Source organism: Sarcophilus harrisii, chromosome 2 (assembly GCF_902635505.1).
Source record: "Sarcophilus harrisii chromosome 2, mSarHar1.11, whole genome shotgun sequence".
In the NCBI taxonomy this organism is placed as follows: domain Eukaryota; kingdom Metazoa; phylum Chordata; class Mammalia; order Dasyuromorphia; family Dasyuridae; genus Sarcophilus; species Sarcophilus harrisii.
In genome coordinates this window covers 569,758,040-569,774,420 of record NC_045427.1, presented here as the reverse complement: position 1 = coordinate 569,774,420, position 16,381 = coordinate 569,758,040, and the positions used below count along the sequence as shown (strand labels likewise).

At 37.2% G+C, this 16,381-nt stretch overlaps 2 protein-coding genes across 3 annotated transcripts in view; one reads left to right on the top strand and one right to left on the bottom strand.

Moving 5' to 3' along the window:
- The window catches only part of NRAP (nebulin related anchoring protein), an 81,740-nt gene extending 74,176 nt beyond the window's left edge, over positions 1-7,564 (top strand). For both annotated transcript variants that reach the window (XM_031955871.1, XM_012540998.3), the window contains exons 39-42: positions 3,198-3,305; positions 4,432-4,743; positions 6,135-6,266; positions 6,787-7,564. In XM_031955871.1, coding sequence (XP_031811731.1) covers positions 3,198-3,305; positions 4,432-4,743; positions 6,135-6,266; positions 6,787-6,990 — 756 coding nt within the window. In that variant the 3' untranslated portion in view covers positions 6,991-7,564. The remainder of the gene's footprint in view (positions 1-3,197; positions 3,306-4,431; positions 4,744-6,134; positions 6,267-6,786) is intronic.
- Positions 7,145-16,381, bottom strand: part of HABP2 (hyaluronan binding protein 2) — a 54,454-nt gene continuing 45,217 nt past the window's right edge. The window contains exons 11-13 of the mRNA XM_031955872.1: positions 14,774-14,908; positions 11,395-11,531; positions 7,145-8,000 (exon numbers count right to left, since the gene is read on the bottom strand). Coding sequence (XP_031811732.1) covers positions 7,833-8,000; positions 11,395-11,531; positions 14,774-14,908 — 440 coding nt within the window. The 3' untranslated portion in view covers positions 7,145-7,832. The remainder of the gene's footprint in view (positions 8,001-11,394; positions 11,532-14,773; positions 14,909-16,381) is intronic.

Genomic DNA, 16,381 nt, shown 5'->3' with positions numbered 1-16,381 from the left:
TTATTATTATTTGAAGCTTTTGATGGGAACGAGAAGGATAATTTTAGAATAGCAGCTTAGGTGGGCCTATCTCCCTCTGGGTCAAAGAGTCCTTTTCTTTGGCAATTTGGGCAAAAGCATCCCTCGTTAATCTCCCTGAAATGTGGGAAGTTGCCTTCATTGGAGACTTCTCGTCACCTGTTCGTGGCAGGTTTGGAAACCGGGATAAAATAGGCAGCCCTTTGCAGGGAATTCTTAAGAAGGGGAGGCCCGCACAGGATCTTGAACATTCGCCTCCAGCGACCGCTACCAATCATCAGAGGAGGTGAACTGAAATTGCCAGCTGGGATATGTGGCTATGGAGAACTCGTGAACCTCTTATGAAAGAGTACTTTTTGGGGGAGGGCATGTGGGGTGTGTACAATTGGATCAAGCGCAGTACACGGAAGACTGTAGAGGGAAACTGACCTTCCTGGGCAAAGAAAGCCATTGATATTTGTAAGGCAGCAGAAATAACTAAAAATCAAATGGCTTTAATGTGTGAGGATGAGGACAAAACTGAGCACACTGTGATCAAGAAGAAGGGCGCCCAGGGTTCCCATCAAAGGACCCGCACAATGTAAAGACTCCCAGTGGCAAGGCAAAAACCTCAACAGATTTAAAAAAAAAAAAAGGAGAAGGAGGCAGGAAATTATTACAATATAGCAAATAATATACAGAGGGAAGTTACCCTGGGGGAATGGGTGCCAGGGAGGGAGAAAATGGGTGAAGTCTGGATTCCCATTTGGAGCAAGCATAGTTGGACCTTCTTTAACTATACAGGTATTTATGGAGGTCTTTAATTAAAATTTTAAAATTAACTAAAGAAAAAGTCCAGGGTATGGGAAAGATCGGAAATATGGAAACCTGGAGTTTTATACCGAGGGTGGGATCTCTAGGGCTAATCTGAAATGGACTCATATGCACATATTTCACCTCCGCAAAGAGCTGACATGTTAAATGTGTTTGAGGAGTCCTTGTGTCATTTCTGTGGCAAAGTCACTTCTCTCTAGAACTCAGTTTCTCCATCTGTAAAGTGAGGACTAAGTGATCTCTTCAGTTCTGTCTACTCTAATACAGCTGGGCTCAGTGTATATTAATAGCAGTTGACATCTCCATGGTGTTCCCTCCATGATTCTACAAGTTGTTTCACTCACATTCTTATCTGTTATCATGACAACCCTATGAAATATATACTGTGAGTGTTTTAGTCTGCACTTTCCATCCAGGTGAGGAAACTGAGACAAAGAGATACTGTACAACTCCCCTGAGGTCATTCAGCTAATAAACGGGTAGTATTTGAACTCAGTTCTTCCTGACTCCACATCTAGAACTTTATTTCACCAATGTTTTCTCTATAATGTCATGGTAGTAAAGAGTTTTCAGGTTCAGCAAAGTAAAAATAATTTTGTCTCCATTTTTTTTCAAGAGCCTCCTTCATCAGACTATCTGAAAAGGAGGTACAATGGAGAATATTGGTCATTCTCCTAAATCTTGTGGACCCCTGACCCCTCCCCTGGACTGTAGCACAGCTCATTCAAACATTTTACCTTTTCATATGCATAGCCAACTGGGGCACAATCCCCCTAATTTATATAATTATATCCCCATTGCCTAGCACTCTTTGTCACTCAGTAGATGCTAAATAAATGTTGGTCGATGGTATCGATGACAGTGGCCATAACGATACAGATTAGTCTTGAACTAGTTTGGTCATCTCAAAAAACATTGACCCACCTAAAGTCTAAGGGATGGTACATAATGAGAATACTTTTCCCCCTTTCTCGATGCAATGTTTTAAGCCCCTCTGGTAAAATAGAAGCCACTTGCGGGAACCTCATTTTTAGGGGGTAAAACTAAAGCCCCCCATCTCCATCTTTGCCAGCCCACCTAGACCAGTGACCTGCCCTACCTGACTTACAGAGCACTTATCAACAGAGCTGGGCTGAGGACATAGCTTTTCAATCTGCTAGGCTGATGGTCTAACAACTGTCTCCTGCTGCCTCCCTTCTCTGTGGATGGATAAAGGACAGCTATCCACTGAGATCTCCATGAGACACCTTTCATGGAGCTCCTCAGTTATTTTTTGGGAGAGAAAAAAACTCTTTAACAAATGAAGGCTCTGAAGAGTTTGATGCTTATATTGGTGATGTGGAGCTCTACCTGAAGACCTCCTGAAGAAAATGATTACAAATACCTGGGGGGTGTGTAAGTACAACTTGAAAGGGAAAGAATGAAAGGGGACACTGATAGAGGAAGATATTAAATGCATGGGGCACATACTCAACCAGGGTTTTTGACAGTATATTAAATGCAAGTGAAGGCTCTTGCCTAGATGTTGGCACCAGGGGTGGAAACTAGATTTAGGGCACCTCAGAACAAAAATGTATTGTATGACATCAAAGGCAGGCTGAATAGGTTTCCATAAAGCCAGAAGAGCTAATGAAAATACATATGCTGGGATATTAGAACCAAGATTTTGGAAAGGTTTGAAGAGTCAGTTTTTCCCCTTGAAAATTTTCATTCTAATGTTCAAATGCCCAGGAAACTGTCAAAAGACAAAATGGAGAGGTGTTTTAGGTGGTAGAAGCCAAACTAAGAGCCAGGAAACATGGATTCTAATTCCAACTGCAACTTTAGCTCTGTGTCTGTGGGAAAATCGATTCACGTCTCTGAGTCTTAATTTTGCTTATCTGTAAAAAGAGGAGAATATTTTGACATCTCACAACAGAGCTTTTTATGGGTCAAATGTAAAAGACTTTAATAACTGTGGAATAATATGTACATATAAAACATTATGTTAAAATGCTGATTTCAAAATTTGACAGAGTATCAAGGAGAACTTCAAAAGGTTTTCCACAGAGTGGCTGTTCAATGAATATTTGCTGAATGAATGAATTCAAAAGTGAGCACATTTTCAGAATGAAGTATTGATTACCACTCTTGTCTGTTTAAAGGAACCACAACTCTAAGCAGGCATTTAGTATTTGAAATAAATTTATGTGATACTTAAAACAACTTATTATCCTCTCCTCTCCTCTCTTCTCCTCTCCTCTCCTCTTCTCTCCTCTCCTTTCCTCTCTTCTCCTCTCCTCCCCTGCCCCTCCCCTCTTCTCTCTCTCTCTCTCTCTCTCTCTCTCTCTCTCTCTCTCTCTTTCTCCCACATTTTCTAACTTTAGAAAACATACAAGAACTCTTGGGAACAGATCCGAGCAGCTGGCTATGACTTCAGATTGGATGCCATCCCTTTTCAGACTGCCAGAGCCTCCCGAGAGATCGCCAGTGATGTAAGGAACCATGGTCCAATACTGTCTGTCTCTTCATTTGCTATCCCCAAATATGTAGCTTTATTGTGATTTGGAAATGGATAGCCTGGACTCAGGAAAAATAGTTCCCATTTGCTCCCTTAGTTGTATATTTCTAGACCTTAGCCATGAGTAATTTAGAAGGAATCTAGTAAAAAAAATACATACTTCAAGGTAAATGATACATAAAACCAATTAACAAGGATCTGAATCATGAACTTTTTACCAAAAAAGCCTCCTTAGAAGGGAACTCCTTGGGTTAGATCATTTAAATCTAGATGGAGAAAGTGGCAATTGTGAAAAAAGACACATATCTCTTCCTTTTGGAGTCAAATATAGAAAAGATAGCAGAGGGAATAAGCATTTTTAAGCACCTACTATGTACCAGACACTGTGATAAGCACTTTTTATGAATATTATTTCATTTGGTTCTCACAACTACCCTGCAAGGTAGGTGGTATGATCATCCCCATTTTGCAGTTGAGGAAATCAAGTTAAACAGAGGTTACCCAAAACAGAATTAAGTGATTTGCTTGGGGTCACACAGCTAGTAAGTATTAGAGATCAAAATTGAACTTAGTTCTCCTTGACTTCAGGCCCAGCAGTCTATTCTCTGTTATATCTCTATCTACATTTATGTGGATGATCTATACATGATCTTTTCATGTATCTATACATATATAGGTATACATATATGTGTATCTATTTCTATCTATATTTCTATATTTCTCTATATGTGTATATGTATGTATGTGTATATATATATATATACAGATATGTAGAGAGAGACATCCAGGTATATAGATATGTATACTGATATATAGAGACAGATATATAGAGATATATATTTACTCACACAGTATATGCATATGTATACAGATATGTAGAAACACATAGAGATATACAAATATGAACCTCTCTCTATATATATATGTATATATATCTGTCAGAATATCTATCTGTGCTTCTATCTCTTTCCATCTCTCTCTTGCTTCCATGTGCCATGGTGGTTGGGAATCCACTGAAGTAGTCTGTTGCATAAGGATGTCACCAAAGGAGACGTGTGTCCCTAAGAACCAGTTGTGAGATCTCTCCTTCTTCTCTACAGTTCAGGTACAAAGAGGCCTTCCTGAGGGATCGGGGACTTCAGATTGGGTACCGCAGTGTAAACGATGACCCAAGAACAAAGCACTTCCTTACCGTGGGGAAACTCCAGAGCGACAATGAGTACAAAAGGGAGTTCATTCAGAGTAGGTCACAGTTCCAGAGCCGGATGGACCAGCCTGGCTTCATCCATGCCAAGAAGAGCCAGAAGTTGGCCAGTGATGTGAACTACAGGCAGCACTTGCACCAATACACCTGTGACCCAGAGCAACTCAACCTGAAACATGCCCAGAGAGCCCACAAACTGCAGAGTGATGTAAGTCTGGGGCCTCAGTCTCTCCTAGCCTTTCTCTCTTTTCATAATCTCCAGAATACAAAAGTAGCAGAAGAATTCCTAATTCTATTCAACCTGCATTTGAAGCAGGGACAGCATAAATATGGTTGTGCTTAGAGTATTGCACTGGATATCAGGAAAGATTGGATTCAAAACTTACCTCTGACGCTTACTTATTGTTGGATGACCCTGGGCAAGTAACAGTCTCTCTCTACCTCAGTTTTCATATATATAAAATGAGGTTAATAATAGCTTCTACTTCACATCATGGCTGTTGGGAGGTTTAAATGGGTGAGGGTGGGGTCCCAGGTCTAGAGGTCAGAAACCATTTAGTTTAAGCTAATTTTGCAGAAAAGAAATCTGAAGTTCAAGGAAATTAAATTATTTGCCTAAAGCCTGAGACAGGATTAGAATCCCTGACTCCAGGGTCAAAATAAATCTGTAGGTCCTACTACTATCAATGTCATCTCTGGTTCTTCTTTCGTGAATAAGGTTATGCTATAATTGGGTGATCTATTGAATGACTTTGTAGAAGGGTTCACAATATTCCAATGGAGGCACATTTCATCCAGAGTTTATAATTATTTTATTGGGGCTGGTTTTCAATCTTTTAAATGATATTAATGAAAAATGACATACTTTAGAGGATCATTATATGGAATTAAGTTCTCTATATATTTCACTACTTAATGCTGGACAATATCAATGCCTGAGCTGATGTAGAAACACATAGAAAAGGGATTTTTGCCTGTTTTATGTGTTGTGGACCTCTCTAATAAAGCCTGTGGATCCCTTTCATAGAATAAATACATAAAATGAAATACATAGGACTATAAAGGAAACCAAAGTTTAGTGAAAAATAAATTATGTTTTTCCCCATCCAAGTTCATCATCTCCTTCAAATCTATTTCCAAGTCCTTTGGGAATCCATGGATCCCAAGGAAAGAAATCTTGATACTGAGTATGAGATGGAAGAGGAATTTTAGAGCTCATTCAGGCTAGTTACCCTAATTTTACAGAGGGAAAAACCAAGCCCCCAAATGGAAAAACTGTTGCCCAAAGTTATATGGCTAGTTAGTGGTAGAGGCAGTTCTCAGGTCTGTGGACTTCCAGCCTAGTGTCCTTTCTCACTGTTCCCTGTTACAGCTAATTTCTCCAAGGAAAGTGGGAAGGGAGAATGCTATGAGGAACCTGGAGATCAGTGTGTTCTACTTTGGATATGAGGGATCTTTATGAAGAGTCTCATGGCATCCGTCATTGGCAGAAACAAAATACTTGACCCCTACCTGCTTTTTATATACTATCTAAGCCATTAAAATCACCCTAAATCCCAATGATGTTTTTTTTTTTTCCACTCTATTCTCCCAATCCAGGTCAAGTATAAATCAGACTTGAACTTGACTAGAGGCATTGGCTGGACTCCTCCAGGCTCCTATAAAGTGGAAATGGCTCGAAGGGCTGCTGAACTGGCCAATGCCCGGGGCCCAAGACCTCAGAATCCCTATGTAAGTATTTGCTTCAGCCTGTGGTGCAGCTGTGAAACCACAAATGCATCCTGGTTTCCTCTTCAGCTTACTTTGAGCTGTCACTCAAGAAAAATAAAACCAATAAGGTGCCCATTTTCCAGGATCTGGGATGACTAGGTATTAGAATTCCACATTTAGTCCCCCATGAGGTGCCTCTCGAAACAGATGGTACCACATCAATACTGAGCAAGAGTAGCAGGTATCTTAGGTCCCACTACTTGCTCATTTATATTGGTTGAAAGGGTCACGGACTCAGCAACTAAAATGGTTTTTATTTTGAGCTCTACCCTCTTTAGAGTAAAGAGTCCATGTCCTTCTCTTGCCCTAAAGGTTTTAGTTTTAGTTTTCTAGGTTGCTTTTTTTGGGGGAGGATTAAGGTTGGGGAGAATGACATAGGAAAAGGGGAAGAAGTGGAAGTTATAAATGCTCCTGAGGCATCTTAGGCTCTTCTTAGGAGAATTTTAGATTTCACTCCAATGGGTTCATTTCTTTTCCACAGGTTGGGACTGATCCCACAGGGGAGGAAGACAATAACCAGGGGAATGTGAACCCAGATGCTACTGAGATTCTGCACGTCAAAAAGAAGAAGACACATTTGCTTGTAAATGAACAGCCCCCATGCAGAGTGTTTGACAGAGAAATTGGTCATCGAAGTAGTCCCCTGCCCCCCACCCCTGGAGCCTCCCCAAAAGGCACATTTTAAATTCTTGAGGTTTGGAGAGCTGTAGATGGTCCCCTCCCCTTCCTCACCATTTTTGAGTCAGCCTTGTTACACTAGGACATCTTTCTTAGTTTTTTTTTTCCTTTTAAAACATTTTTGAACACAGTGTCACCATAAAATGAAATATAGATCTTTGTATTTTCAACTCAGTATTTTAATATCCTGTTTTGAATGTTGGTTCTGTCTAGCACGTTATCCATGCTGAATAAAAGTGTTCAGACATGACTGGGACACTCATTTATTCTATAAGGATTGGTGGTTGTGACTGTTCTTGAGCTGGACTGCTGCTCCAGGAATGATGATTTCTAAAGACATATGAACTGAAGAAAATAATCTAGGAGAATTTGGGCTTCTTTTATGATTCCTTTGCAAATTATAGGAGATAATACAGGGGCATGGAGAACTATTGTGAAAATTCTGGCTAGAAAGTCATGGAGAAAAGACAAGCACAGTATAAGTGGAAATTATTTCTGATCAGCTCTAGTGAAACTCTTTAAATTGGGGACCTTGGAGACCACATGATCCAACTCTCCCCCTCACCCACCATGGTTCCCCATTGTCCATACAAAAAAATTGAGACCCAGAGAAAGGAAGTGATTGTCTCAGACCAACACAGCTTGTTAGTGGAGGAGTCGGGATGGAACCCCGTGTCTTCACTAATTATCAAGCCAATGAATGTTCTTTCTTCCTCTCTGATTGTTTGCTTCTTGGCAGTGGACCTTCCTTTTTAGTTTCAAACAACAAGGCAATAATGTGATGAAGAGGAGCTTGGAGATAGAGGGGCTATAGCTTGTGCCTTTATCAGAAGCTAGCTTAGGCACTGTCTAATATGATCCAGATTCTTCTTGGATAGTGTCTTTGATCCAGTTGTGGTACTTGGTCACTAGAGTATAAACTCCTGGCTTCTTTCCACATTTAAAGCCCCAGCTCACAATTCCATAGAGATAGTATTTGCCATCTCTTTCACAGGTTAAAGGGCCACCAGAATCACCCTAGAGGAAAATAAGACAGTTAGCTTTGTAGAAAGAATTGTTTGTGATGCTAAAGGTAAGAGGAAGGGAATGGCTAGTGATGCCTTTTAGTCCTAGGTAGGAGCAAAGAAAGGCTATATATTTTCCCCTGTGTTCTAATCCCTACCCATGGCTCATTCCCTACTTCCTTTGCCTTATATCTAATAAGACTATCCCCCTTTATTTGAGTTGGTAGCTTTATTAAAAACTATCCTGACTGTGGCAAGAGGGGATAGGGGTATAATATGTGATTCAAAATTACAGATAATCTAAAAATTCCACTTTAGTCATTAACATCAGTTTTCTAGAGCCTTGTACTATACACAGCTTAGCAACAGGACAGGAAAATTCTTACTTAAATACAAAGAAGAAATAGTGATATAATTAGGGCTAATATGGTAAAATAGAAAGAGAACTCTACTATGGTTAATTTTCTGTTTTGCTACTTATTTATGTCTTGGGCAAAATTCTACTTTTCTGACATTCAAATTCCTTACTTCTGATCTGGAAATAATAGTAATTGCACAATCTACTTCGCACAGTTGATGTGAGGAAAACATCATCAATTAGCACACTTTCTATCATTGATGGCACAAGGATATCTTATACCCACAGTCTTCCATATCCACTGAAAGGAGTAGCCTTTCTTCCCCCATCTCTTTAATTGTTGTTTTTTCAATTTATATTATTGTCTATATTTTTCCTGGGATCGGTTCTAGTGTCTTTTCATGTTTTCTTGAATTCTTCATATTTATCACTTTTTTCTACTATAGTAATATATATATATATATAAATATATTACTATATGCAGTATATATATATATATATATATATATATATAGTAATATGCAATATAGTAATATACATCAAGGTAACACATAGGTTTAATTATTCCCCAGTCAATGGACACCCGCTTTGTTTCCAAGGTATTCCATGAATATTTGGTTTTATATAGCATAGCTTATTTTATCATTGACCTTAGAGTATTTGCCTACCAGTAGGTTCCCTGGGTCAAAAGGTATGAAAATTTTAGTTACTTTCCCCTCTACATAATTATAAATAGTATTCCACAATGGTTGGAATAATTCCCAGCTCTTTCAACAGTATTTTAGTGTGACTAGAGCCCCTTCCTCTCATGTTGAATTTTTTCCTTTTTTGTCAGTTAGCTGAGTGTGTTTCTTCTTCTTTTCCATCACACATTCTAATGTGGATATGTTATTTCCACCCCAGATTCTGGTTTCCTCCTCAGAATTTAACTTTCTTTGTTTATAAGAATAAGTCTATAACAACAGTTCCATTAATTGATTCCTCTATCTTTTGAAACATGAAAATATCACTAGGAGAAGCCAAGAAATTATTAGCTATTTTGCTTTTGGAAGAAATAAAGAGATCTACAAAATATCTGGATAATTAAACTTTCCCTTTTACATCGTACCTTGACTTCATACAAATATATTAAACAAAAAACAAACAGCCCTTTTTAGATATACTCCATCCCTGCCACTCCTATATTTTAAGCAATGCTCAGAAATACAAATCATGTTGAAACACAAATCATAGTCTTAGATTTTTCTTTATTTTTTTTTTTCTGAGGCAATTGGGGTTAAGTGACTTGGCCCAGGGTCACACAGCTAGGAAGTGTTAAGTGTCTGAGATCAGATTTGAACTCAGGTCCTCCTTACTTCAGGACTGGTGCTCTATCCACTGCGCCAATTAGCTGCCCCTCTTAGATATTATCTTAACAAGAAAGTTAATTCCCAAATTTACTTGTCTTTTCTGAAGTTCTTGCTTTTAGTTACAATAGTAATGAAAATGCCATCTGTCCTGAGGTCTTCCATTTCTCCCCTAAGACCTTGTAACTCTTATTGATGCTTCCTGATTTTTTTCTGGCAGTATCCATGAAAATTGCCAGAAATGGGTGGTAACATTTATAGATTCCTACCAAAGATGAAAGAGATGAGAAAGGACATAGAATTTTAATCTATCAGCTTACCTATAAAAGGGTTCTGAGTTTGATAGGGAAGAATATCAATATTAATGGTTATAATGAAGTTTATGGAATATCTATGATGTTGGACTATCTCTTCTATCCCCTTTAACATGGGCAGGAAGGTTTTAAAATTTAAAACTCATAGCTAATGGCTCTGGAAGGATAGAGGTATAGTGACACAGAGTCCATGATAAATTACACTATCCCACTATCTCCCTCTTATTCACCCCCTTCCCCCCAAAGAAGCTGGGACTTAGAGAAGGAAAATGAATGTATTGTGATGAAATCAGGTTAAAACATCAAAGGAAGCTGATAAAGATAATGACAACTTTTCAAGGATTATCTGAGGAACATGAGGGCAAAATCTGGCCAAGACATTTGTTTATAGGTAATTTTATACATATTATTCTCAGGTCCTTTTAAAGAAAAAACAAAACCATGAGTTCCACTGACTGTTGTCCCTTCCTTGAATTACTATTAATAAAGTTTCATCTCCCTCTATTTCTGTTCAGGGAATGCGGTCATAATTCAAAGTTGGTTGCCTATACATATGTAAATAATAGTCAGGGCAGAGAATGTCATAGAATTGTCAGAGTCATAGAATGTTGAAAGGAAATGTGCCTTAGTAGATAGGATGCAGAGCTAGGAATAAGGTGCTTAGTTCAAATTTTGCCTCAAACACTATACTAAAGTGCTTTGCAAACTTTCAATTACTATTTAGATATAATTTAATTCAACCTCTTTATTATACACAGGCAGAAACAGTGGCTTCGATGGACAAATTAGTTGCTTCTGGTCATATGGTACATATTAGTACCCCTCTAATTCCCACACCAGGGCTAGAACACTGAGACCTACTGGATTTTCATGGGACTTATCATACTGACATGAGCAGTGTCATTAATTCCAAGCAGTATTCTTTGGTTATTCCCTATAGCTCATCATTTATGTGGATTCTGACACACTATTGTTCAAATGATTATAAATTGGAATAGCAGGTTTAGCTTATAAGGATAATCACCATCCTGTCCCAGAATGCAAGGGTTTTATATAACTCATTGTATCTTTTGTTGTTCAGTTCTTTCAGTCACATCTAACTCTATGTGACAGAATTTGAGGTTTTCTTGGCAAAGATAGAATGATTTGTATTTTTCTTCTCCAGCTTATCTTACAGATGTGGAACTGAGGCAAACAGAATTAAGTGACTTACTCAGGATCACATAGCTAATATGTGTCTGAAGCTGGATTTGGATTCTGGTTCTGAATCCAGATCTGGCACTCATTCATTGTGCCTCTTACCTCCCTCTCTAGTACCAGAAAATTTAATAAAATACATCCCATCACCAATCCCTCCCAACCAAAATAGATTAATGAAATGTGACATACTTGGCAGGAGTCAATCCCCTGTCCACCTGCGCAGAACATGGTTTCATCAATCAAGTTATTATATTGGTTTGGAGCATTACAATGAGATTTGGAGATCAGTTGGACTTTAGCATCCAGGAGATAACGAGATCCTCTTCCTGCATGAGAATAAAGATGGATGCTGAATTTTAAATTAGAAGACTTAATTTCAAAACCTGACAATGCCACTTGCTATCTGTATGACCTTGGGCAAATAATTTTACCTGTTTAGATTGCAGTTTTCTATCTATAAAGTGAAAGAACTAGATTAAATAAATAACCTTTAAGGACTCTTATTTAAATTTTTTTAATGAAATGAATTTTTTCATTTAACAAAATTTATCCTTCGCACCCCTTCCCTCCCCTGCAGAGAAAGGAAAGCAAAACTCTCGTGACTAATATGATTAGTCAAGCAAAACATAATCAGACATTGATCACATCCAAAAAATATGTCTCGTTCTATACTCTAAAATCTTCTGTCAAGAGGTAGAGCACATGCTTTATCACTGGTCCTTTGGAATTGGATTAGGTTATTACATTAAGTAGAGTTCTTAAATCTTAAAAACTGTTTGTCCTTACAATGGTGTTATTGTTGTATAATTATGTTCTAGGTTCTGTTCACTTCACTCTGCATCAAGTCATACAAGTCTTTCCGGGTTTTTCTGAAACCATTTTTAATCTTTTTTTAAAATTTACATATCAGTATTCCCTTTCTTTAATATTCTATAATTTGTTCAGCAATTTCCAATTCATGAACATCCATTAGGTTTCCAATTCTTTATTACCACCTCCTTCTTCCTTCCCCACCTCCCCCAAACTGTTCTAATTTTTTTGTCTTTTGTACATGCAGGTTCTTTTCCCCTTTATTTGATCTCATTGATTTGGAGGTCAAATAAATTTGTTTCATTATAGAAATACTGCATATTTCAACTACATCATAATAAAAACTCATTTAGAGAGGGCATCACATAGCTGAAAGACACCTAGGACATCATCTAGTTCATTTGGTTCATACTGAAGTGGTTTACCATTTCCTTCTCTAACTTATTTTATAGATGAGGAAACTGAGATAAACAGAGTTAAGTGACTCACCCAGAGTCACACAGGTGGTAAATATCTGAGGCCAGATTTGATCTCATAAAGATACATCTTCCTGATTCCAAGTCCTGAGCTCTATCCACTATGCCATCTAGGTGCCCTGACTGTAGCATAGTAGGCAGTTAATAAATACCCTTTCATTAACTGACTAATGCAAAAGCATCCAAATTGTTTTTTTTTTTAATAAGAGGGTCATATGATAAAAAATGTAAATGCATGTGGACCATGCAAATTTAATTATATTCTTCAATACATTCAGCTTCAATTATATTTATTAATTGGTCTAAGTCTGCTACCATGACATCTGATGCACAATGACAGACAGATTGGACCCTATTTGACCACTCATTCTTGCATACTAACTAATATAACACCAATTTATTTTGCTAAAATTTTCAGGTAATTTATAATCTAGTGTCAATTGGTTTATGTTGTGTATATACAGGGTTTAACTTAATATCTTCATTTTTATAGATTAGGAAGTTGATATTTAGAGAGGTCCAAATGACTAGGCCAAAGTACCAAATAAGAATGTTAGGTATCCTGATTCTAAGGAAAGTGAAAGAAAGGAAGAAAATAAGTATTTATTAAGTACCTGCTATGTACCACGCACTATGCTAACTGCTTTATAAATATTATTTCACTTGATCCTTATACTAACATCTTGGGAAGAAGGTGCTATGATTATGCTAACTTTATAGTTGAGGAAACTGAGAAAAAGATTAAGTGATTAAAACTAGTAACTGAATTTGAGCATGGTTTTGAACTCTGGTTTTCTTGACTGTCCTTTATCCTATCCATTATTCCACCTAGCCATTCTTAGGCTAATTTTTTCACCCATTATACTGTAATGATATTTAACCAGACTCTGACAAACTAGAATTTTATATTACCCATTCATTCAAAGAAATATGTTGAACATCCATTATGTTCAAAGTAGCATGCTGAGAGTTATGGAGGATGCAAATTAAAATAACACATTTCTTTGCCACATAGTAGTTGGAAGTTTAAAAAAACAGAGGCTTTCAATTTTCTACTTTTAGAAGAAAAGTTAAACATAGAGAAATAAGAGGAGCCTATTAAAAAACCAACAAGTCTTCTAATGTGTTCTTGTCCTTGGGTGAATACAGACCTAGTAATCCATACCTTCCATCTCCACAAAATTTCAAAATGACATAATTTTAGACATAGATGTAATTTCAGAGACCTGCTAGTCAAGGCTATGACTTGGTAGAGAATTCCCCTTGCCAAAAAAAAATACAAGAAGTAAAGTTATTCAACCCTTATTTAAAGACCACCAGTAAGAGGGAATCTGTTCCCTCTCAAATCTTACGTTTACATACCTTTGAATGGTGTGAGGACAGAGAGTTAGTATAGTGAATAGAGTGCTAGGTCTAAAGTCATTGAAAACTCTTTGCAAACTTCAAATCTGGGCTCAGATACTTACTAGCTATTGACTTTAGGCAAGTTACTTAATATTGTTTGCTTTAGTTTCCTCAACTATAAAATGAGCTAGAAAAAGAAGTGGAAAACCGCTCCAATATCTCTCTCAAGAATACCCTAAATGAGGTCAGAAGACTTGGACATGACTGAACTGACTAAACAACAATTAAAAAATTAGGAAATTGTCTTTGACTTTGAACTAAAATCTGCCTCTCTGCAACTTACAGCCCTGAATGTAATGAGGCAAGAAAGTTTCTTTTTAATTGAGAAATATTTCCGAAACAAAAATGATTTTCTGGTTAACCCTGAATTAACCATTAAGTCAGTTAAACAGAAATTCCTCTTGGTCAATCATAGTGGCTAACTTGCAAATCATACATAGGTTTTATTGTTATTCCTTGATTCATTTAAAACCTCCTACTTCAGTTAAATAATGAGATGGAGGGGAAGAAAAAGGGTGGGAAATTGATTTTCGCCACATTCCTAAAATAAAAGCTATATTTGAACGCAATCTAATTTTTAGTTCTTGTCAAATAATTGAAATGAGATTGCAGACCCCTTTTTTGCCCTGGAAAACAGATGACCCACAATCATTTTTGTGCTCTCATTTTTAAACATTGACTAAGTCTGAACAGAAGAGATAAATAGTTTAGTTGGAAATTAGAAATCTCTTTGAGTATCTGTATTTTCATTTTCATTTCAGGAAGAGGGATTCTGTCTCCAAGACTTAATGGTTTGTCCCCAAGAACATTTGTTTAATTGAAATGAGGGTATGTGGATATAGCAAAGAGAAACAGTATTTATTCATGGAGAATCGTACCTGTTGATGTTTCTCCCCATCCAGAAATGTAGCATTCTGTCTGAGAAGGAAATGGTACTTCAGATAGACATGCTGTCTTTACATACTTAGATTCTTGAGCACATTGACCTTTCACCGCCTTTAACTTGAGCAAAGCTAGACAAAAAAAGAAAGGAATAAATGATAAGCTTCTATAGAATTGTTTTGGTCAGAGATTTATAAATTTCAGCCTGTTTGGGAAGAGGCAGGGGATATAGAACTATCTGGATTTTTTTGACTAGTTGTATCTATGGTCAATCTTTTTCTAAGAAGCATGGAGTTGCTTCATTTATACTTTTGATGATGACTTCTGAGGAATAATAGGGACATAGAGACATTATCTCATTTGATTCTTACAACTAATATTTCCATACCATTTTATAATCGAAGAAAATAACACTCAGCAAAGCTAAATGATAGAATTCAAATCTGTTTCCAAGTACAGTAACTTGTCTACAATTATACTAGACCGGTGTATAGAGTCATAAATGTCAGAAAAATCTTTATTCAGCAGATGATTGAACATATAGTTTGATTTTAGGAAGTCCAGAAGATATGATGGTTTTTTCTTTTGATAGTTTTCTTTTTCTTTTCTTTATTTTTCTTTTGCAAGGCAATTAATGTTAAATGACTTATCCAGGATCAAACAGCTAGTGTCAAGTTCCTGAGGCTGAATTTGACTCCCAGCGGGTTCTATCTACTGCACCAATTAACTGTCCCCATATTTTCTCTCCCTATTTGGTTGAGGCCAGAAATTTCTCAGTCCTGAAATTTTTTGTTCAGCCTATTAATTTGATTTCTAGTAAAAATTTGTTACGATTTCGTTAAAATTTATGTATTCCCAGGAAACACTTTAAATTTTTATTAGTCATTATCACCTTAGCATAAGTTACTTTCAAATCACCTAAAACCTAAAGTTTCAGAGAGTTCCAGAGCACACAATTGAGAATTCATACCCAGAGACAAATTTTACCCTGCAATCAACTAAATGATAAATGGCAAGCTTGGTTGCATCCTACTCTTGCTGATATGACCCAATTTTGAGGTTTCTCTCCAATATCTTTATCTTCCAGCACTCCCATCTTCTGTACCTGGCACCTGAGCAAGCCCCAACCTTCCCCCTAGAATGAAGTGAGGAAGCCTGGTGTTGGCAGCTCAGGACAGCTAAAATCTAAACTAGCTTTAACCACCGGGAAAATTCTTCCTTATTTTCTGGCTCCCAGATCAGATCACCCATAGACAAAGACAGCGTCTGCCTTTGGGGGATAGTGACCAGTAAATAAAAACCCTATTATACTCCTTTTCATTCTGGATAAAGTAGAGTGAACAAATGCATGAATAATCTGCATCCAAGGTGGTACAGGTTCTTCATTGGAAATTGATTAAAACAATGAAATCACTGACTTAATCTCTCTTCTCAAAAAAGAAAAAAAATCCCTTGAGAAGTTGGGAATCAGTTTATATAGGTTGCCTAAGAGCTAGAAAGTTTTGCAATCAGTGCAAAATAAACATTTATAGACTTTCAGTTCAATGATCTTGTGATGAAGAGAGCCATCTACACCCAGAGAGAGGGGACTGTGAGAACTGAGT